General features: G+C 43.6%; 1 protein-coding gene across 1 annotated transcript in view; it reads left to right on the forward strand.

The window, feature by feature from the left end:
• The first annotated feature begins 3,431 nt into the window (after positions 1–3,431).
• NXN (nucleoredoxin) overlaps positions 3,432–21,882 on the forward strand; it is a 172,282-nt gene continuing 153,831 nt past the window's right edge. Inside the window, exon 1 of the mRNA XM_043999727.1 lies at positions 3,432–3,901. Within this exon, the coding sequence (XP_043855662.1) occupies positions 3,509–3,901 (393 nt within the window). The 5' untranslated portion in view covers positions 3,432–3,508. The remainder of the gene's footprint in view (positions 3,902–21,882) is intronic.

The following is a 21,882-nucleotide window of genomic DNA, read 5'->3' on the forward strand; positions in this document are numbered from 1 at the left end:
TCACTTAACCCCTAATTAAAGAATATGTTTCCTTATCAGTAACGTGGGAATAATAATAATACCTGCACTCTCACTAGGTTGTTGTGCTCCATAAATGTCATTATTAACTTCCATATGGTGCTTAACATAGTGTATGTTGTAAATATACGAGCAATAATAATAGACCTGAGTGGCCAATATGTATCACTTGCTAAATACCAGAAGGGACATTCTCTTGAAGTTGGTCTTTTGATACATAGAAAGATTGAGTGGTCTCCATAATTTAAGGGATGTCAACTATTATTCTAGGAAGCTAAACTGGCCTCATTGGGCTACTTCTTATAATAGGCACTCACTAGTATTATGATTCTGGAATCATTTCCATTGGAAATTCCCCTTTCCACACCAATTTAAAAGGCAGCTGGTGTACTTGGCTTCAAACCAAAATCTGCTTTACCAGTGATTCTCTAAATTTTATTTACACTGATTCTTATTTCATGTGTAGTAGGTTCAAACTCTCACTTTCCCAGGTGCCAGATGCTGGTTTGGACACACTCCAGTGGAAAGTACTTTTCTGTAAAGTAGTAAAAGTGAAGTGCTTCGAGCACACACACACACACACACACACACACACACACACACACACACACACACACACACACAACTCTTTTATTTCAGGCTGGCCCCTATTACACCACTGACACTAGCCAACGGAAGTAGTATAATCATGAGTTCACTATTTTGCCTGAACCTGCAAGTCCCATGAATGCCCTCTTCTCCTCCCCATTCCAGCTAAATGGACTTGTCCTTTTCCTGACATGTAATGTAAATGCTTACAGTATTTTTGTAGCTGTAAGCTCCAGAGTTTAAAGGTATGGGTTTAACGTGCTTCAGTCAGTGTTTAACACAACACATGGTAGTAGAGGTTTAATAAATATGTTTTTATAAGAAAACCGCAGTGTTCATACACACATATATATACACAAATTTCGAGACATTCAGGATCTTTTAGCCATGTTTTATGAACATCCCAAGTAATTTAATTAAAAAATGCAGCATTTCATCTATGTATGCATACATACATAACCCATTTGTAATTAGGCAATGATAGTTAATATTGTCACTACAGTGGCTAACATATTGATTGGTACCCTTCCAAAAATGAACACAGAAACCCATTTGTGTTGTGTATTTCAGCAGTGTTTCTCCTGACAACCCTCTATCCAAAGATTTTTCAGATGCAGAATGAACAGGAGTACTAGGGGGCAAAGTAAGGAGATATGACTTGTATAGCTTGCTGTTTTGCTCTTGGCTTTCCCTTCAACCTTTCCCTGGGTTAGTTATGTGGTAACACTTTACTGAACTGAAAATCCATGTACTGCCTTGTCCTACACTAAAAAATTTGAAAATCTTAGCCCTGAGTTTTACTTCTGTGCCAGAAACCTGTGGTTATGTTCTGAGGCTTAAATTAGCTCCTGTAAAGCATTTTAAGATTGTTGGTGGAAAGCCACTATAGAAAATCAAAATATTCTGCTTGGCACAAGTTAGTGTCTTGTTTTCATATTGGGCTTTGTTTGGGGTTCTGTCCACTAGGTGGTGGTAGAGTCCAATAAACGCCTTTTACCCGCTGTCTACTTCTGGGTTCTCCCCATTTAGGAAGCTAAGGTTGGGGGTGCCCAGTATTTTGCAGCTGTGATCTTGGATGCTGACCTCAAGGCTTACTCCACATACTCCTGGCCCAGAGTAGTGGAAGAAGCACTGGATTTTGAGTCAGAGGACCTGGGTTCAAAGGTAAACTGCTTCTGAAGCACTGGGCAGGTCATTCTGACACTGGGGCCCTTGATTTCCTCCTCTGGAAGACGAGGGGTTGGAACAGATGATCTTTAAGGTTCCTTCCTGCTTTAAATCCTGGCACCATCTGAGTCTTTTTATTCATTCTGAATCACAGAGATGATAGTAGAAACCACCCTCACCATCCCCATGCCTGTGTTGGGTACCATTTTAGTATTCATGAAAGATGATGTGGTGTCTGAACAAAAGCTCTGTTGAGATGGCCACTTTTTCTTGAGCTACTTCCCTGGTCAAAGGACATGGCTCCCCTGCTCCGCAATAGTTGGCCTGCCATGCAAAGGGTGGATCCACTCAGCAGAACCAAGGAATACTTAGGGAGGACATGGGTGGGTGAAGGACATGCAATATGACATGCTTCCTGTCTCCAAAAAAGGCTTAGAACCAGGACAGATGGACAGTGCGAATGGCATGGTGATGATCAGAAGTAAGATGGGAGTAAAAGGAGGGAGAGACCCACATGGAATAGAATTGCAGCTGTGCTTCAGGGAGGAGACCAGGGTGGAAGTGGAAAGGACTTGATTTGGAGCCAGAGGACCCACATTTGAATCTGGGCTTTGCCACCCACGTTTGAGATTTCTGGTGGTCACTGCACCTCTCTGGCCCTGAAGAAGCCTAGCCAGATTACCGCCAATGTTTCTTCTCCTTCTAGTGCCTAATGCCTTGGGCATGGATGACATCGGAGCTTGGCTTTGAAGGATGGCGAGGGTGTGGAGGAAGGGACTGAGGATGGCGAATGATAGGAAGGCAGGAGGGATTTTTGTGGGGACGGAGGATGAGTGGGGAAGGTGCCCAATGCCTATATCTCGGGAAAGAGTGATAGAGAACTGGGAATTTGGGGAGTGGTGAGGACATTATGCGGGGAGAGTACAAGGCAGACCGGCAGTCCCATCATCTGAAATGAGGGTTGGACTAGGTGGCCTCCAGGTCTCTTCCAGCCTCTAAATCTAGAGCTATGTGAAGGTTCTAGAGCACAGGGATCCCACAGAGAACATGGGCTGGATCTCATCTCGGCCACTTCGCATCAGCTCACATTTGTGGAGCTGCGTGCCTGGTGCCAGCTAAGCTCTTTGCAGTCGTTTCCAGGGTGATGCTCACGACGATTCCCATTTTACAGATGAGGAAACCGAGACAAAGGCCGTCTAACAGACTTGTCCAGGGTCACACAACGAGGAAGTGGCCGGGCCAGATTTGACCTCGGCTTCTTGGTGACTCCCCGTCCCACTTAGACCTTTGTGACCCAGTCTCGGATCGATTGTGTGTGAAGGAAGGGGGTTGGCCCGGGTGGCCTCTGGGGCCCTTTCTGCTCTGGATCGGGGGTCCCCAGACTCACAGACGAGGGGGCATTTGTACCGCGGGTCCATTTCCGTGCGCACCGCCCCCTTGGGGCTGCCCCTCTGGGACCCACCGGAACGTCGGGCCGCCGCGCGCGCCTCCCTGACCTTGGGGCCGGGCAGCCCCCTGGGCAGCGGGCGCCGCCGTGGCACGGTGGAGCCCCCTGGCGGCCCTGGCGGGGCAGTGGGGCGGCGGCGGCGGCGGCGGCGGCGGCGTGGGGGCGGGGAGGGGGCGGGCGGACGGCGCCGCTCTCCAGTCCGCGTTTGCCGCCTGCGCGCCCGGCTGCCCGCTGCTCTGTGTGTCGGCACCTCGGGACGCGGCCGGGCCGGCAGCCGGAGCGAGCGCGATGTCGGGCTTCCTGGTGGAGCTGCTGGGCGAGAAGCTGGTGGCCGGCGGCGGCGAGGAGGTGGACGTGCACTCGCTGGGCGCCCGCGGGGTCTCCCTGCTCGGGCTCTACTTCGGCTGCAGCCTGAGCGCCCCCTGCGCGCAGCTCAGCGCCAGCCTGGCCGCCTTCTACAGCCGCCTGCGGGGGGACGCGCCGGGCCCGGGGCCGGGGAGCGGGGGCGCGGGCGCCGCAGCCCCCGCCGGGGCCGCCGCGGCGGAGCCGGAGCCCGAGCCGGAGCCGCGGCGCCGCCTCGAGATCGTGTTCGTGTCCTCGGACCAGGACCAGCAGCAGTGGCAGGAGTTCGTGCGGGACATGCCGTGGCTGGCGCTGCCCTACAAGGAGAAGCACCGGAAGGTGAGCCCCCGGCCCCGCCGGCTGGCCGGCCAGGCGCGTCTGGGGGCGCACCCCCCGGAGCCCGGCCGGCCTCTCCCTCGCCTCTTGCCCCCTGGCATGCCCCCTCTCCTCCTCTCCTCTCGCCACTCGCCTCCCGTCTGTCCCCGCCGCGCCGCCCGCTTCGCCCGGGGCTGAGGAGTCCGGGGTTCCCGGGGCTCCTCGAGAAGCAGGCGGCAAAAAGTTTGACATCCGCGCCCCGCCCCCGGCTCCGCGTTCGTGTGGATTCCCAAAGTGGGTCTGGCTTGGCCGAGAATGCCCCAAACCCCCTCCTAGCGCCCTTGGTTTGTGGCTCGAGGTGAGGCGGCGTCCGGGGAGGATTCTCCGGGGTTCGCCTCGCTCCCTTTCTCTGCCTTTTCTGCCCCACCATGTTTACAGCCCTGAACTAGGGCTGGTTGCTTTCAGATTGCAATCTATGGAGTGGCCCAACATGCCTTCTCCCCCCTTCCCCAAGATATCCGTGACGAGAAGAAGCTTCTTGGGCTCCATGGGGGAAATCAGCCTTTTCCACTCTAAAGGACTGAGCCCAGGCCAGCCAGATGTTGCTGGAGGGGCCCCTTCCTTTCCCTCAGCCTATTGACTTCTTGCTGATAGACAGTCTGTTGTGGGGGAGGGGGATTGGCCCCCTACCCAGAATGCCAGGACTAGGAGGTTTCTTCCTCTCCTTCACTGGAAGGAGCTTCCAGGACTTGCATCAGTGATTTAGACGCCGTGGTGATGGGTGCCTTGTAAAAAGGCTCTGTGACAAAAGGTTAGGAAGGGATTTTGGAGAAGAGGCGCCCACCATGACTGGGAAGCCTTCTTTAGACCTGTCCCCACTCCTGGCATGTCCTGAGGAGCATCAGATGAATGAGTGGCCTTTTTCACCGTGTGGGATGCTTGCCCGGAGAAGCCCTCCAGCCCTTAGGTAGTAGTTGTTGTTGTTTTGTGTGTGAGAGATATCTCTCTCATGAAGGCTCCTCGAGCTTGTCGGGAGTGCTGGTTTTGACCAGTGGACCAAGCCTTAGATTCAGGTCTTGAGCTGGTAGTTGGAGAATGAAATTCCCTGGAAATGAAAAACAGGGTGGCACTGACACTTTACTGTCTATTGAATTACTCTGGAGATGGGAAAAGTCCTGGAGAATGGGTCGCCTGGATTTAAATGTTTATTTGGATCAGGCACTTATTAAATAAAATGAAAAGTTTGGGGCCAGATGTTTCATTTTAGTGCCTAATAAAATCTAGTCAATTGTGACTCATTGAACATTGACCTTTTCTTCTAAGAAACTCGGTTAATGAGGTGGGCAGGAGAATTGGATAGAAGTATTGAGGGTCACTTAGGGAGTGGGTCAGTACCAAGCACATGTCTTACATAGGAGTAATTTGCCTAAAAACTTGATTAGATTGAGGGGGGCAGTGTAAAGGTCTCCCTTATGAAGTGGTTTTGAATGTCTTGAATAAATCTTTGTTCCGTTAGAGTGGGTGAGGTACCAATCTGAGCTTGGAAGTATATAACACAATTGAATAAATACATTTTGTAAACATGAGCTTAGGAAGGCACCTCCCCTCTTCAATTCAACATCTTCTTTCGCTAGGCATTGTGGTGGACACTGGAGATATACCCATGAAACTGATGCCACCCCTCATTACTCTGCACTAATTGACTAAATTATTCTTTTTGAAAAAATGCATTTTTATTGATACCTTTTGTTTTCACCTCACTTACATTTCCCATTGTATCCTCCCAGCCCTAACCCAGATGAAGAAAATCGGTTAGCAAAACTATCCGACATAATTATGTCTGACTCTCTACAATGTTCCACACCTGTAGCCCCCCCCCCCACCTCCACAAAGAGTGGGGAGATGACCTAAAGTGTATCTCCTTTGGGGCCAAGCTTGGCCACTAATCGCACAACTTTCGGTTTGGCTTCTTTTGTTGTTCTCTCCATCTATGTGGTGGTCAGCATCTATTGGTTTTTTGGTTCTACTCACTTCAGGTTGCCTTGGCTCATTTATGGTTTTCTGTGCTTCTCTGTATTCATCCTTTCTTACAGCACAGCAATTAAATAAGGTACATTTGGGGCTTTAAGCTACATTCTGGATTACTTTACATACTTCCTATGTAATTAAACACATTTTTCTGGCACTTTTTGGTTTGGCCAAACGTTTTGTTCACAACAGCCAAGTGAGGCCAGTAGTGTGTAAGCCTTGTTCGGCTGGCTGTCCAGATGCAACATGCCTGGGCTTACACAACCAGGAAGCTTGCAAGATGGTACTGGACTCTGAGAAGATCCAGGTGTTCTGACCCCAGGCCCATTATTCTTCCCACTGTGGCACACTAGTCATTAATATGTGCAAATTAAAAGCATGCATGACTGATAAAAAGTACTGGGATATTTGTGTTGGTTATTGGTTATTTTTCATGATCCTTTAAGGGGGAAAAGTCAGGTTTATTAAGTTGTTTACTAAAAGGATGTTTTATGTTCCAGTGGCCAATTTTCATGTTGCCTAGCATTTAAAAAAAAAAAAACAAAACCTGTGCTCTCATTGGTTAGCTCATAGGTTTGCTGGCATTTGAAATCCTGTTCTCCAGTGCCAAAAATATTCTTTTTCCTCCCAAAAAATACTCTTAAAGAAAAAACCTTTAAAAGATTAAGACCTAGGGGCAGCCAGGTGGCACAGTGGATAGAGCACCAGCCCTGAAGTCAGGAGGAGCTGAGTTCAAATCCAGCCTCAGACACTTAACACTTACTAGCTGTGTGACCCTGGGCAAGTCACTTAACCCCAATTGCCTCACTAAAAAAAAAAAAAAAAAGATTAAGACCTATTGCTGGGAATTTTCACCAATAAAGAATGGAACAGAGATAGGGAGGAAAGTTAGTTAGCTTACATACTTAGAAAATGAATGTTGTGTATTTCCATGGACCTGGGCTCATTTGATTAGAGCACAAATTCATTCAACAAACATTTCTGGTAAATGCTTACTGAAAGTACTAAGGACACCAGTAGTTGAAAGATCTTTCTATCTGGGCCAGTTAACTTGCTACAGAGAAAAGCTCTGTGGCCACAGACTGCACCCCATATTCATAACAATGGCTCACTCAATACAGTTCATCTCTTCTGTGGAAACAATTCATGATGCTTTGGGTATTCTCCAAATTGTATTTCACTATCCTAGATTGAGAATGCTGGAATCAGCAGCCATTTATTAAGCACCTACTATGTGTCAGGCTCTGTGTAGGGCCCTGGAGCTACAAAGACAAAAACCAGTCCAGCATTATATTCCGTCAGAGAAACACCACGAGCCACCCATTGTCTCTGTATACCTGTATATTGCACTTAACATTCATACAAAATAAACAGAAGTTAACTTCTCCTGGGGGTAGGGAGCTCTGAAAAGACCTCGTTATCTAGAAGATGAATTTTGAAGGAAGCTAAGATTTAACAGAGGCAGAAGTGAAGAGAGGATGCATTTGGGGGATGGGGGGGGAGAGTGACCTCTGCCAAGGCACAGTTAGAAGGCCTGTCATGAGTGAAGGGCAGCAAGTAGGACTATGGTGCACGAAGGGAAGTTGTCCAGAAATGTAAGCTCTTTGCGCTGAAATCAGGCTGCTCGTGCACATTCCAAGGCATCTAAGAGTTCCAGGTTCCCTCTAGGGCAAAGGCATCTAGTTTGGTCTCAGACCTGAAGGCTCGTCTCAGGAGCCAGCTGGGTTTTCTATTGCCAAAAATGGAGTTAGCTTTTCAAGCAGAGGAGTGGTATGGTCAGACATAGGTAGTAGGAATATCACTTTGGCAGCTGGGGGAGAAGAGATTAGAGAGTGGAGAAACTTAAGGCAGGGGGGCCAGTCAGGCTATTGTATTAGTCGAGGGAAGAGAGTCTGAGTTCCTAAATTATGGCTTTGTGAGTGGAGAGGAAGCAGAGGAAAGAGGGATAGTGCCCACAGTCAAAAAGACCAAGCACTTGACTGTGGTGGAGACTTTTCTCCCCCAGGGGAATGAGGACAATGAGGGTTAAGTAGTGACTTGCCCAGGGTCACACAGCTAGTGTCAAACGTCTGAGGCTGGATTTGAACTCAGGTCCTCCTGAATCCATGGTCGGTGCTTTATCCACTGCACCACCTAGCTGCCCCTACTTGACTATATCTGTTGGATGAGGGTGGTGCCATAGCCAAGGGATGACTCTGATGTGGCGATAAGCTGGGTACCTGGAAAGTTTGTAGGGCTCTGGGCAGATGTAGCAAAGTTAGGAAGAGCAATGGGTTTGAGACTTTGTAAGTGACCAAGAACCCTTCCCAGGAGGGAGAAGTCAGGTACCGTTGGATTTGGGGGTATTTAGTATATTCATCTAGCTGGGGAATAGTTGGGGAGGCTCATCCCATTCTGTGGCAAAAAATAATAATAATAACTGATGTTCCATCTGAGAGTCATAGGGCTAAGCTTTGATTCAGGAATAGGGAGAACCTAAACTGATCTTTGAAGAAAGATGAGCAAGTACATTCTAGGAATGGGGGTCAGCTTGTGGGAATGCCTGGAGATGGGAAATGGAATGTTCCTCAAACTAGCTATTCATTTTACTGATGGTAATATGCAAGTAGAAACAGTACAGAGAGTTTTCTGATGACATTATAGCATGATGTAGTTTCTGAAATTAGAGGTCTGGGTGACATGACATACAATATAATTAATATTCATTTAATTGACACAGTGGTGAAAAAAAATTCAGAACCCCTCTCCAGTGCCCTAAATGGGCGATCTGCTAGCACATACTTTTCCACTGACTTTAAAAGTAGCATTTCATACTCAAAGGAAACAAAAGTTCCAGATTACTAATTTTTCTAAGTTTCCATTAGTTTAGCATCAGGAAAGTAATAACTAGTTTCCCTTAAATCCCTTCACATCTTTCTTCCCAGTGGAATAACAGAGGATTATGGTTCTAATTATTTACTGGTTGGCATTTCTCTAGAGAAAATGGAAATATTCTGTAGGGAAACGAAAATGCTATGTGGTATATCTTTTTTCCCCTATTCATTTGCCTTTTCCATAGTAAGCAACTTCAGGGATGAGCCTCATGTGTTGTGTGCATTTCTGTTCAGCCCTGCACCCCAATAAGTGCTATAAGAAAATAATACATAAAAAGATTACAGGGTCTTAGCTGCTCCCAAGAAAGTTCAACCTGTTCATGCTTGTTTTAGTGGGGCTAAAAAAGTAATTTTGTTTTGTTTGTTTGTTTGTTTGTTTTTGTTTTTGTTTTTTTTTTTAGTGAGGCAATTGGGGTCAAGTGACTTGCCCAGGGTCACACAGCTAGTAAGTGTTAAGTGTCTGAGGCCGGATTTGAACCCAGGTACTCCTGACTCCAAGGCCGGTGCTCTATCCACTGCGCCACCTAGCTGCCCCTTTGTTTGTTTTTTTAACATACACTGATATTATGGAGCTGAATGGAAATTTTAATTGAGACAATCATACCTTATGGCTTAAGTTTACCAGGGCAATTATGTCATGATAACAGATTTGTTTGAAAGCACTCCTTTCAAACAGGCAACATTTCTTAAATTAATAAGCAGGTTTTGGGTCATTTTTATGTCTTATATCTTCACAGATAGGTAAAAGATAATGGATTTTGGGGGTATTTAGTATATTAATCGAGGTCAGGAATAGTTGCGGAGTCTCTTTCATCCCACTCTGTGGCAAAGAAGGTAATAACTGATGTTCCATCTGAGAGTCATAGGGCTAAGCTTTAATGGTCATTGGATGCTTAGAATTGGGCTTCAGGCATTCCTGTTTTAGGTTAAAGAGACTGATTTCCCTCCTTAGGTTGAGCGCTTTCCTCTTTGGAAGTGTGTTTAGTTCCTGCCCATCTTGAGAACTGCCTGTCCTCAGCTCTGGTCTGTAGCAGCCTTAGTGATGTCTGGCCTTTGTGCAGGCCATCCCTGCTCTGACTCGTACACCCAGGGAAGACTAGGTCATTTCTATGGCTACCCTAAAAGCTTTAAAAAACTGTTTTGTTTTATCTGTTATCTGGAATGACCCTGGAGGCCCCCGAAAAAAACTAGATGCTTAGGTCCTCCTTAGAATGAACTTGCATCTTCGAAGTCCTTTGGAGTGTGGAAGATCTGCCTAGGACCTGTTCTAAAGACCTGTTTTTATAATATATGAGACCTCAAAGAAAAGTTTTAAAGTTTCCTCTTTCCTGAAATGCACATGACCCATATGAAAAGGTAAAGTTTTCTATCATCCCGTAAGAGTGTCTTTGGGACTCTTCATTTTCTTTCTTTCTTTCCTCTCTTCCTCCTCCAAAAAAGATACTCTTCCAATGGGAATTCGAATCTGTCAATTGAGTTAGTTGAGGACTGCGTGAGAAAAATGAATAGCCTGTCTAAACCATTGATCTGAGCATATGTCTTTCAGAGATCAGTCAAGGAAATATGTTTGCACGTATTCTAAAATATTCGCAGCAGTACTTTTTGTAGCAACAAAAAACTGGAAACAAATCATGGGAAATGGCCATGTTGTGTTACCTGAACGTAATGGAACATTATTACATATTAAGAGATTGTGAATATGCACAATTCAGAGAAATTGCTGTAGTGCAAAGGAATGAGAACCAGGAGAACAACATACACGGTTATTTAAACGAAGGTAACAACAAAAGTCAGATCAAATGCAGTGACTAATGTTGGTTCCACAGAAGTGATATTGGAATGTGTTTCCTTCCTCTCGGCAGAGGTTGACCGTGGGTATGGAATATTATGACTCTCATTCCTTCCTGGTCAATGTGTTGGACAAGTTTAAAATATTTTTTATTATTGTAACTTGACAAATGTGAACAAACATGAACATTTCTGTATGTAAAGGACAGAAAAAGAACATTATATATGGACCCATAAATTTCCTTATGTACAACATGTTTTATATCTTTTGTTTTTTAAAGTATATACTAAATTCAGCATATTAGTTCCCCAAACTATCCTGCTTGTGTTTGTCTCTGAGCCACATCCTTTTCTGTACCTTTTAAAAGATGCTTCATTGACACACTTTTTTTTGGCTTTGCTATTATTCATAGGATCCTTCTCTCTCCTAATTCTCCCTCCCTCCCTCCCCCTTCCTGCCCCAAAAGGAAAAAATAAAGTTAGCATGGTCACATAAAACAGATCTACATACCGGCCATGTTGGAAAATTTCTTATTCTATATCTGTAGTCCATCACCTCTTTGGCAGGAGGTGGGGATCTGTTTTTCAATACAATGTTATTGCTATTGCATAAATTGTCCTCCTGGTTCTGCTCACTTCACTCTGAATCAGTTCATATATGTCTTCCCATATTTATCTGAAACTATCCTTTTCAGTCGCTTTTATGGCACAGTTACATTCATATACCATAATTTTATTCAGCTACTCCTCACTGGAAAGTTTTTCAAAACTGTTCTATGTCATTTTTTAATGAGAGGGCTATGTAAAGGAATATATAGGCAAGTGATTGTGGTATACAAATTGTATCAGTAAAACATTTTAAAAGTAAAATGGGGCATTGTAAGGATAATCGAGACAAAAGTATATAGGAAATGCATTACATGCACTCAGTGTATTCTGTGGTGGGAAGAACAAGACTTTAGAGAACATAAATGCTCACTTCAGAGAGAATGAAAAATAGCATGGGATAAAACGTTTCGATAATTAGGGTGTTTAGCCCTTTTCCCAGAAAGCCTAGGATGGAGATGGGTGTCATGGGAGGCTGGGTTTTTCAAAACTATGCCCAGTGTAGTTTTAAAAGACTTAAGCAAAAGGTCTTTTTTCCTCCAGGAGCTTACCCCTTTCAGATATTTGCCTCAGATTTTTTTGTTTCTGCTTTCTCCTTGCTTAATCACACCCCCACATACCTTGTAAATAAATCATAATAGTTGGTTACCACAACTTGAGCCTTTGGAATTTATCAAATTACACAATCACAAAGCCATTGGAAGGTGGTGGTGAAAAAAAATGCTACAAAAAACAAATAACCAATACCATGAGAAATTTCCAAATGTATTGTTCATTCAGTAGGCATTTGAGGGCCTTATTCTTTGCCCATTATTGAAACCTCCTCCCCCCAACCATGGGGCATGGGGGGAGGGGTACTACAAAAGAAGGAATGCTCCTCAAGAGTTTAGACTCTCGTTGGAGATTAAGACATGTAGGAATGAAACAACCAAGAGAACAAGTGATCATAGGAGATCTCAGTTTCTTCAAGCTCCGGGATATCATTAACAACCGCAGATCTTTTTTCCTTTTTTATCTTCTAATCTGTCCACAGGCTGTTTAGGCCCCTAAAGTGAAAACAAAATGGCCTTCCTGGAAGAAAGGGGTACAGGTTGTAGCAGCTTTTTCATTCAGGTTGCAAGATTGGCTAAGCACTGTATACATCCTTGCAGCCTCACAGTCACGCTGCCATTAGGCACATTCCCCATTAGATATTATTATCATCATCCCATATTACAACGGAGGAAGTCGATTGCTAGAAGCTATAGGACTGGCTCAGGGTCTATCTAGTAAGTGGGCGGAGGGATTCCAACTAAAACCCTTACTGACTCTGAGTAGCATGCGCCTTCCTCTATACAGCTGCCTCTCCTTGTGATCTAGTGGGTGCAAAGATGATTACATTATTCTGCTTGCACTCGTCAGTTAGATTTGGTCAGTTTGGTAGATTGCAGGGTTGTGTTTCCTCCGTATTGCAGCACAGCGAATTGGCAAGCATCTATAGCGGAGGGGAATCTTCTCTTTTGCTTGAACAGGATGGGCCGTGGATTTCTGTGTGAAAGGTTTGCTCAGATATCAAGCCATTTTGGGTTCACCACACATCCTCCAATGGGCTGCTTAGGTCTGGATTTGTCTCAGAAAGCTGCTCGCTGCTACTGATTTGCAGTCTGATAATGGTCGGAATAGCTAAGCCAAAGTGGGGACAAAAAGGAGGTTTGGGGACTGGGTCATGGATTGACATTGGCACTGTTTTATCTCTTCCCCCATCTTATGTATAGATGAGTTTGAGAAGGCAGGCTTAGTAATCTAGGGTTTTGGACAGAAAGCCACACTGAGAGATGCTGTAAGGCAGAAAGGTCATGCGCACCGCAGCAACGCTCCCTAGTGGAGCCCGAAGGAGATGAAAATTAAATTGGGAAATGTTTAACAAAAGTAAGTAAAAATACCAAAAAACGTAGCTTATTTTAAAACGAAGTCAGTGTATTCCCAGGAACCCTTAGGTACAGATGAGCCCCCATCTCTGTTTGAGTTGGACACTGTTGGTGTGGTGGTTATAGAGTGCTTGGGTTCAGATTTCTCTTCAGGTAGTAGGGACGTGATTCTGGGCAAGTCGTTTAATTTCTCTATACCTCGGTTTCCTCATTTATGAAAAGGGATTTGAACTTAGTGGCTTCTAAGGCCCTTTCTGGCTCTCAGTCAGTGACCCTTCAAACCCTGGGATTTGCTGCTCCTTTGTCCTAAACCACTCAACTAGCCCCTTTGGGGCTTAGGAACCCAGAGGAGTAGGGGACAGCCAAGACTCATGAACAAGGTATTTCAGAGGTTTATCTAGATCTTTCTACACAGTTCTGTTTAAAAGAGCAGATTCAGAATTGGACAATCTTCCACCCTCTCCTTTTCTGCCCATGATGGCTGGTTGGTGGGGGTGGGGGGAGGGGATAAGCAGGAAAAGGAGATTTGTTGCCCTGCTCTGTAGCTCTCTCTCTTCCCTTCCTTACCTCCTGATTTCTCATCTGTTCACCTGGCTGATTTTAAGAGTGTTTTAATGCCCTGGACTTAATTAATTTTATCTTTATGCATGTTTAAGGATGCCAGTTGCACAAATCAGTCATGAATTGATTTAGTTTCTTATTGGCAAGCTTTCCAACTTTCCCAGACCTCGTTGTTCTGTTTCTACCTTATATTTTACTGTTTGTGTAGATGGAGGAAGTGGAACTAGTTTTTAAATGTCTATATGATTACTATGATGAATGGACAAATGAATGCAAAAGGCAATGTATTGAGATCCTTTCTTGGGTAAAAAGTGAGTTTCAGACCTTAAAAATTGAAGGTTCATCTGTTTGAAACTCAGTAAGTCACCTATACATGTCTATGTCTGTCTGTCTGTCTCTCTTTGGCAGGGAAGAATAAGTTAAACAACTTATTGTTGTTTCAAAAACATTTTCCTAGATGAGGGCTTCTTAAACATTTTCCATTGGTAACCCCTTTTCACCTGATAAATTTTTATGTGACCCAGGTATATAAAGGAGGTATACATAACTTTTGACTGTTGCCAAATTTTTTGTGACCCTTAAATTCAGTTATGTGACCCCCATATGGGGTCAAGATCCACATTTTAAGAAGCTTTGTCTTAGATCACATTTATGAGTACTTTTTCTTTCAAGTACTTTTTCCACCCTAAGTTCATAGCTTTTCTTTTCTATATAGCAACCAAAAATTGAACCCCTCAACAATTGGTTGCCTCAGAACTGAGGCATTTTAGGGAGTTAGTTTAGGTGAGTTAGCTGTGTGAATACAGAGAACTATATACTCCTACGTTAGGAGAAAACCTGATAAAGTTTGGCAGTTTGAAAATCTGGTAACTTCTGTAGTATCTACTCTCCAGTTGATCCATTCTTTCCTCTTTATGGAGATAAGGAGTTTTTTCTAGCAATCACCTTGTTTTTAGTATTTTTATATTATTGTAACAGGGCTTTAACTGAACTCTCTGATTACATATATGGTATGCAGCAATGTGGTTTCACTTAATGCCTTCGAGGATATTTAAATGAACAAATAGAAATCCCAGCTGAGAAAAACCCAAGCTACTTTTTTTTTTTTGAGATATTTTATTTTTTCCGTTACATGTAAAGATAGTTCTCAACTTTTGTTTATACATGCTTTACACTTTCAGATTTTTCTCCCTCCCTCCCTCCACTCCCTCCCCCCTCCCCTAGACAGCAGGTAATCTGATATAGGTTATATCTATATATATCTATACATATACATATAGATATATATATACACACACATATATATACACATAATAACATTAATCCTATTTCTGCATTAATCCTGTTACAAGAGAAAGAATCAGAGCAGTGATGCAAAACCTCAAAATAGAAAAAAAAAACAACAGCACCCAAAACAAAAGAAATAATATGGTTCAATCAGCATCTATACTCCACAGTTCTTTCTTTCTTTTTTTTTCTTGGATTTGGAGATCCTCTTCCATCATGAGTCCCCTGGAACTCTTCTGTACCATTGCATTGGTGAGAAGAATATAGTCCATCACAGTAGGTCAACACTCAATGTTGATGATACTGTGTACAATGTTCTTCTGGTTCTGCTCATCTCACTCATCATCAGCTCACGTAAGACCCTCCAGGTTTCTCTGAACTCTTCCTGCTCATCATTTCTTACAGCACAATAGTATTCCATTGTATTCATATACCACAACTTGTCCAGCCATTCCCCAATTGATGGGCACCCCCTCAACTTCCAATTCCTTGCTACCACGTAAAGAGCAGCTATAAATATTTTTGTACATGTGGGTCCCTTTCCCCCTTCCATGATTTCTTTGGGCAAAAGACCTAAAAGTGGGATTGCTGAAACCCAAGCTACTTTGATTTGTACAGTGGTGTTGCCCCATAATCAACTGATCATGGGAAGGAAAGCAGGGAGGATAATCCAAAGACACAGTTCTCAGTTCCAGATGTGTCATCCTCTGAATCTAGAGGGTCAGTCAGTTTCATCTCTCACCTTTTGTTTACAGACTTAGAAATGTGGTTTTCAGAAGCATATGTCTGCTACCTTTCTTTTAAGGAGTTTGACATGTGCTTTTTTCCTATTCATTTTCCTAGTGTCCCACAAAGTAAATAGCAGGAAGTCCAGCATTTTGACTTTTTTAAAAGTGTTCCATGGAAAATAAATGACTAAGTAAGGAACAGCTGTAGAAGAATAAAAGCAAAGAGAAGATAAGGTTTTATCCCACTTGGTACTGAGGACAGAGAGAGACACCAAGTATTCTCAAATTCAAGGTCTTTTGTCACTGGATTCTTGATTTCTTTATTTTCTTTCTTTCTTTCTTTCTTTTTTTTTTTTTTGGTGGCAGGGCAATGAGGGTTAAGTGACTTGCCCAGGGTCACACAGCTAGTAAGTGTCAAGTGTCTGAGGCTGGATTTGAACTCAGGTCCGCCTCAATCGAGGGCTGGTGCTTTATCCAATGCACCACCTAGCTACCCCCTTGATTTCTTTTTCTTAAAGAAATTTTCAAGGGACAGTACTGAAGTATGTGCATCTAGAATTCCTTTGGAAAAGAGTATGATTTCATAATAAAATAAAGGGGGGAAATTTGTGCTTTTCTGTTCAAGCGTGTATTTTATAAACCTTCATCACTCAGCAAATAAGCATTTATTAAGCACCTTTTGTGTTCTACCTGCTGGAAATAGAAAGACCAAAATGCGCCCCCCCCCCAGTTCCTTTTCTCAAGGAGCTTACATTCTATCAGAGGAGGCATGTATATATTGAGAAAATAAATACAAGGTAGCTTGGGAGGGAGGGGACACCAGCACTTGGAAGGGGGAAGGATCAGGAAAGGTTCCCTCAAGAATTGCAGGCTCTAGAGATTGAGATACAAAGATAAAAGAAACAACAACCCCTCCCCCTCCCCATCCTGAAAGAGCAAACCGGAGGTGGCAGCACATAGATATGAACTCTACAGATTAATTTCAAAAGGGAGACAGCACTACCCAAACTGGGGTTAAGGGACCTTGCAGTGAGCTCGAGACTCTGCCAGTGCCCCCAGCCCTCAGTGAAACATCAGACATGGGCACTCTTTTATGACTAGCAAGAAGTACAGTCATTGGAAGTTGTTTAAATTCTCTGATCCCACAGCAAAACCATGTAATGGAAACTTTAAGTTCTGTGGCATCTGTGATTAAAAGCAAACACGAATTTTTTTGGTGCTCCCTCTTAGACCAAATTTGCTGTAAATTTTTATATGTACTGCAACAGTTTAACAAGTTTAGAAAAAAACACTGAAAATGAGATGTTAGTGTTTCCCCTTCCCTCTTTTGGGATAGGATAGGATCAGAGAGATGGAGAGGAACTTAAAGTTTCTTAGTTCAACTCCCTTCTATTACATAAGAAACTGAGGCCCGAAAGGAGAAAGCAGTTTGCCTCTGCCTCTCCCTGAAACACCGGCATAGACACCAAAGATAGATTCCTGTAACTTTTCCGGTCTAGAAGTTTTGATCTTGGGCTGTTTTGGAGTAGTCTCAAGCTGGGGATGGTAAGAGTGGCTGTGTGGGGGATAAAATTTCCCTTTTTTCTTAGGGAATTTTATCCAGATGACTCAGTTTTGCTCCCCTCAACCACTCCCCCCCCCAGTAAAAGTTCCCTAGGATGAAAATCTGTATGGATTTAATCTGTTTAAAATCAAAAGCTATTCCTTCCCTATTCCATTGCCTCCCTCACCACTGCCACCCCTTTTAAAGTGTGATCCACTCAGCACAGTATTCTTTTGATCACGGTAACTTGCTGCACCAACCCCTCATCTGGTACTCATTGCTCAAGTTTTGATGTGAAGTATAAAGACTGGACAGAGTAAAATGTCCGCAGGAATCATGGTGCAGGCTCCAGCAGACCTCTGAATGGAGACTTTTGCAGCAGTGTTTTCAGTGCATTTCAATTTTTAGCTCATCTTTTTGCAGTGGCCTTCCAATTGAAGTGTTCCCAAATGATGACACATTGTTATTCTTTAAAATACAATGTTTTGTTGTTGTTGTTGTTTGAAAGAAAAGCATTTTCTAGGGTGTTTCATTTCATTTCTTTGATGGCTGGTAATAATTTACTCTCATGAAGTCTACGCTATGCTGAAAGATACAATCTGGGACTTTTTTGGATTTACCATAGCTCCCAGTACTGTGCCTTGCACATAGTAAGCATTCAACCAGCATTTGAACGATGCTATGGAACACCTGAAATTTTTTTTAACTGGGCACAACTTCATGTTGTCGATTAATATCACTGGGCTTTATTCTTTCCTTAGAGTCAGGAGAGTTGAGGGGAGATAGGTTGAACGATGGCTTCCCTTGTTTCTTTTTGCCAGCATCACTGAAGTTCTCCTTCCCCACACCCCAGACCCCCTCCAGACTTGGAAAGAGCCTGAATTGGGAATCAGAAGACCTACTGGTGTCACATCACCCCTGTGGGCCTGTGTTCTCATCTGTAAAGTAAGGGGATTTAACTCAATGACTGCTAAAGGCCTGACTAAATCTAAATCTGTGATCCTCTTCTTTCCTTTCTCTTCTTCCCATCTCCTTGCTATAGTGCTCTTCTATCGCCTTTCTTTTTTCCTCCCCTTCCTCTCCCCCTTTTCCTCCCCCTTTCCCCCCTCCCTTTCTCCTCAGATCTTTCTCCTCTTCCCCCCCCTCCCCAAAATAACCCCGAGCCACCTCTGCAAATTCTTTTTAATCCCCAGGACTGTCTGTTAATGGAATGGTCATTGTTGCATCAGCAATAAATGGCCACCTTGATGTTAGTGTATTTATATATCTCCCAGCAGCAAGTGTTTCCTGAGACCCCCAGAGTCCTCCTTCCTAGGTGGCCAGCACTTCCCAGAGCAGCTCTGGGTGGCCAAGCAGTGCGTGGGGGGTAAGCAATATAATAGCAGAGTGGCTTCCCCAGCCTTCCCTCTTCCTTCCCCTTCCCCTTCTTCAGGGTGCCTTGGGGGCCTTATTCTTTATGATCATTCTTCTGCTCCCAAAAGGAAAACTGGTTAAGTGAGAACTGGACTGAATAATTGTGGAGGGTTTTTTAGTTCAATTAGAAGTGTACTAGAACAGACCATAAAGAAACCTAGCATCTTAAGTGGACAGATTTTGCTTTTGTTGTCAGTCATTTCATAGAATGAATCTACTTATCTTAAAAATTGTACCTTAATTAAGAAATATATTTCCTTTCTTTCCCTGTTCCCTCAAAGCTCAGCTCTTCCATCTCTTTGTATGGCCAATGCATCCTTCCAACTTACCTGGATGTACATATTGCCTCACCTATAAAGCCTCTATCCCATTTCTTGGCACAGTGCCTGGTATGTATTGAGTTTTTTCCCCAAACTTGTTCTTTTGTGTAAAATTCTACCAAATGAGCATTTTCTTTTATGTAGGTTTGTCGAAATTTTAGGAATTTATTGGGCCTTGATTTGGTGGAACACTTGAGTTTTGAGGCTCTCGAAGCACTAGATACTCAATCATAAACCCCTTTGTGAGATGACCTAAGTCCATTTCTCTGTGAGAACAAAGTATGTGTTTAGCTTCCTGTTTGTGATTAAGGCATTTTGTGTCTCTCTGTAGTCAGACTTGTATATGCGTGCAATCAAATTAACACACATGCTGCTTTGTGTATTTTTTATTTTTTTAATGCAGCTTATATTTCTTGTCCTGCCAGACATAATTAGTTTTAAAAAACCCAACCTTTTCATTCAGTAACGCTTTTTCTATTCTCAAAAGCATTGTAGAAACATAGATTTAGAGTTAGGAGGGACCATCCAGGGCATTTAGTTCAAGCTCTTTTTTAAAAAATGAGGTTAAACAGCTTGTCCAAGGTCAGAAGTAGTAAGTGGCAGCATCTAGATTTAAACCCATGTTCTCTGACTTCAAATTCAGTGCACTTCTTGCTAATTAATGCTTGCTAATGATAGACAGTGTTCAGCAGTATCTTAGGTGGGTAACAAACCTGAGATGTCTCTGTTCATTAGCTGTGTAGTAACTTTGTGTGGAACGCCTCAATAATGATCTAATTTCTAGGGAAGATAAGTAGAGTTACCAAATTCTTTCCCCTCTTCTCCCCTCCCCTGTTCTCTTCTCTCTCTCCTCTGTCTCTTTCTTTCTCTGCCCCTTTGCCCTTCTCTCTCTTTCTCTCTACTCCTCCCTTCTCCTTCTCTCCTCTCTCCCCCCTTTCTCTCCCTCCCTCCTTCCCTGCCCTTTCTCTCTTCTCTCTTCCCTCTCTGACAAGCTTAGTGGGGACATGGACTGGGTAGACATTTGAAAAGCATTTTCAGTCTCTTCAGAGAGGGGCCCCCATAGTATTGACCAGCAGCAATGAGAAGAGAGTGTCTGGGAGATTCCCACTACTGCTGCCCAGTCATTTGGATAAATTAAGAAGTTCATTCTCTGGAGCTGTCAATCTCCCCTTTCAAGAGTGGTCAGATTCATAAAAGGATAAGAGATTTTTTCTGAGAGGGCATTTGTGTACGCAGTGCCTTTTATGGAGACGTCGCAGGCAGTTTCTATTGCATATAGGCTTTTTTGTCAGTGAAGTGTGCCCCACTTAAAAAAAACTGCACAAAACCCCAAAGTTACAAAACAGATAAATGAAGGGGTGAGTGAGTATTTGGGAGTTATGAAAGGAAAGGCTTCCTGCCATGATCCTTTAAATAAGAAGTGCTTAGGATGCATTGAAAATAGTCAAAGTAGAAAAACGATCTTTACAACTTTCTAGGTGCACATCTATTGTTGGAAGACGGACCAGTTCCACGCCAAAATCCCTTTTGTCAAGTACTATGTACAAAAAAGCCCAAACCTCCTGGTTCTTTACTGTTATGCTATTAACTGAGGAAAACTGCTTATAAATCCTATTCAAGGTTCACAAGGGAAGCCTTGATATACTTTGTATGATATTCTAACATGTTGCTATGGGAATGTTTAAGTAGACCAAAGATAGGAATTATGAAAGCCAGACTACAGAGACTGCCTGAGAATAAGCCAAGAAGGGAGAATAAAGTTTTAGAGTGAAAATTCAGATTGACTTGGGAATGAGAGAATTTTATTTTTAATTGACTGCATTATACACAGTATACATTTGGTCTTCACCCACAGGGAGCTTGTGTGCTTAAAGGGATGGTAAAATGGAGAATATTAAAGGATATATACTCCTGTGTAAGTAAATGTGCATAAATATGTCTCTGTCTCTATTAAGATAGAGAAATAGATATTATTTGGGGGGGGGCAGTTGGGGTTAAGTGACTTGCCCAGGGTCACACAGCTAGTAAGTGTTAAGTGTCTGAGGCCAGATTTGAACTCAGGTCCTCCTGACTCCAGGGCCAGTGCTCTATCCACTGTGCCACCTAGCTGCCCCGAGAAATAGATACTCTTTTAGCTTATTTGTGTTTTTTTATTTGAGGGGTCTAGAATTTTGAGTCATCTTATCATGACTGGAACATTTAGGGTCCTGAGGCCCAAGTGGTTTCCATGCCATGCTGCCTACACTCAGGCTATCATCACACTCATCTGCCCTCCTCCAGAACCTTGGATAGGTAAACTTGCTTAGGACCAGGCTTCCATTCCACTTCCTGGGCTTTGCCATACACGCCACCACATGCATCTGAACTCTCCTCCCCACCTTTCCAGCTCCTCTTTAGATGTCTTTCTCCATTAGAACATAAACTCCTTGAAGACAGGGACTGTCTTAGAATTGTGTACCCAGTGTCTAGCATTAGTACCTGGCATATAGTAACATAGTAAAATAAGTGTTCACTTTATCTGCCTGTTTATCTATCCATGTGTCTATGCATCTTTTTATGTATCTGTCCATGTATGTCTCTACAGATCTAGGTATGTATCCATGTATTGACCTGTGTATCTCTTCATCTGTGTATGTATCTATTTATGTATCCATCCATCCATCTATCTGTCTGAGTCAGGAAGGAGTTTGGTCACAGCCATCCAGTGTTTCAGCTGGCTTCATTTATAATGGGATGATCTAAGTTGGGCCCCGTGGCCTTAGGCAAGTCACTTGCGCTCTGTACCTTCTGAGGAGGTTGGGCTCCATGTCCTCCTTAGTCCCTTCCACTTCTTTCAGATCCTCTACTGCTTTTCTATTCCAGTACCATACTCTGTTATATTTTGCAAATGAATTTATTTTATAGACCCTTGTTGACCCTGACTGCTATGTTCCTTTGCTTGGCAAAGAGTT

Source organism: Dromiciops gliroides, chromosome 4, assembly GCF_019393635.1.
Source record: "Dromiciops gliroides isolate mDroGli1 chromosome 4, mDroGli1.pri, whole genome shotgun sequence".
Lineage (NCBI taxonomy): Eukaryota > Metazoa > Chordata > Mammalia > Microbiotheria > Microbiotheriidae > Dromiciops > Dromiciops gliroides.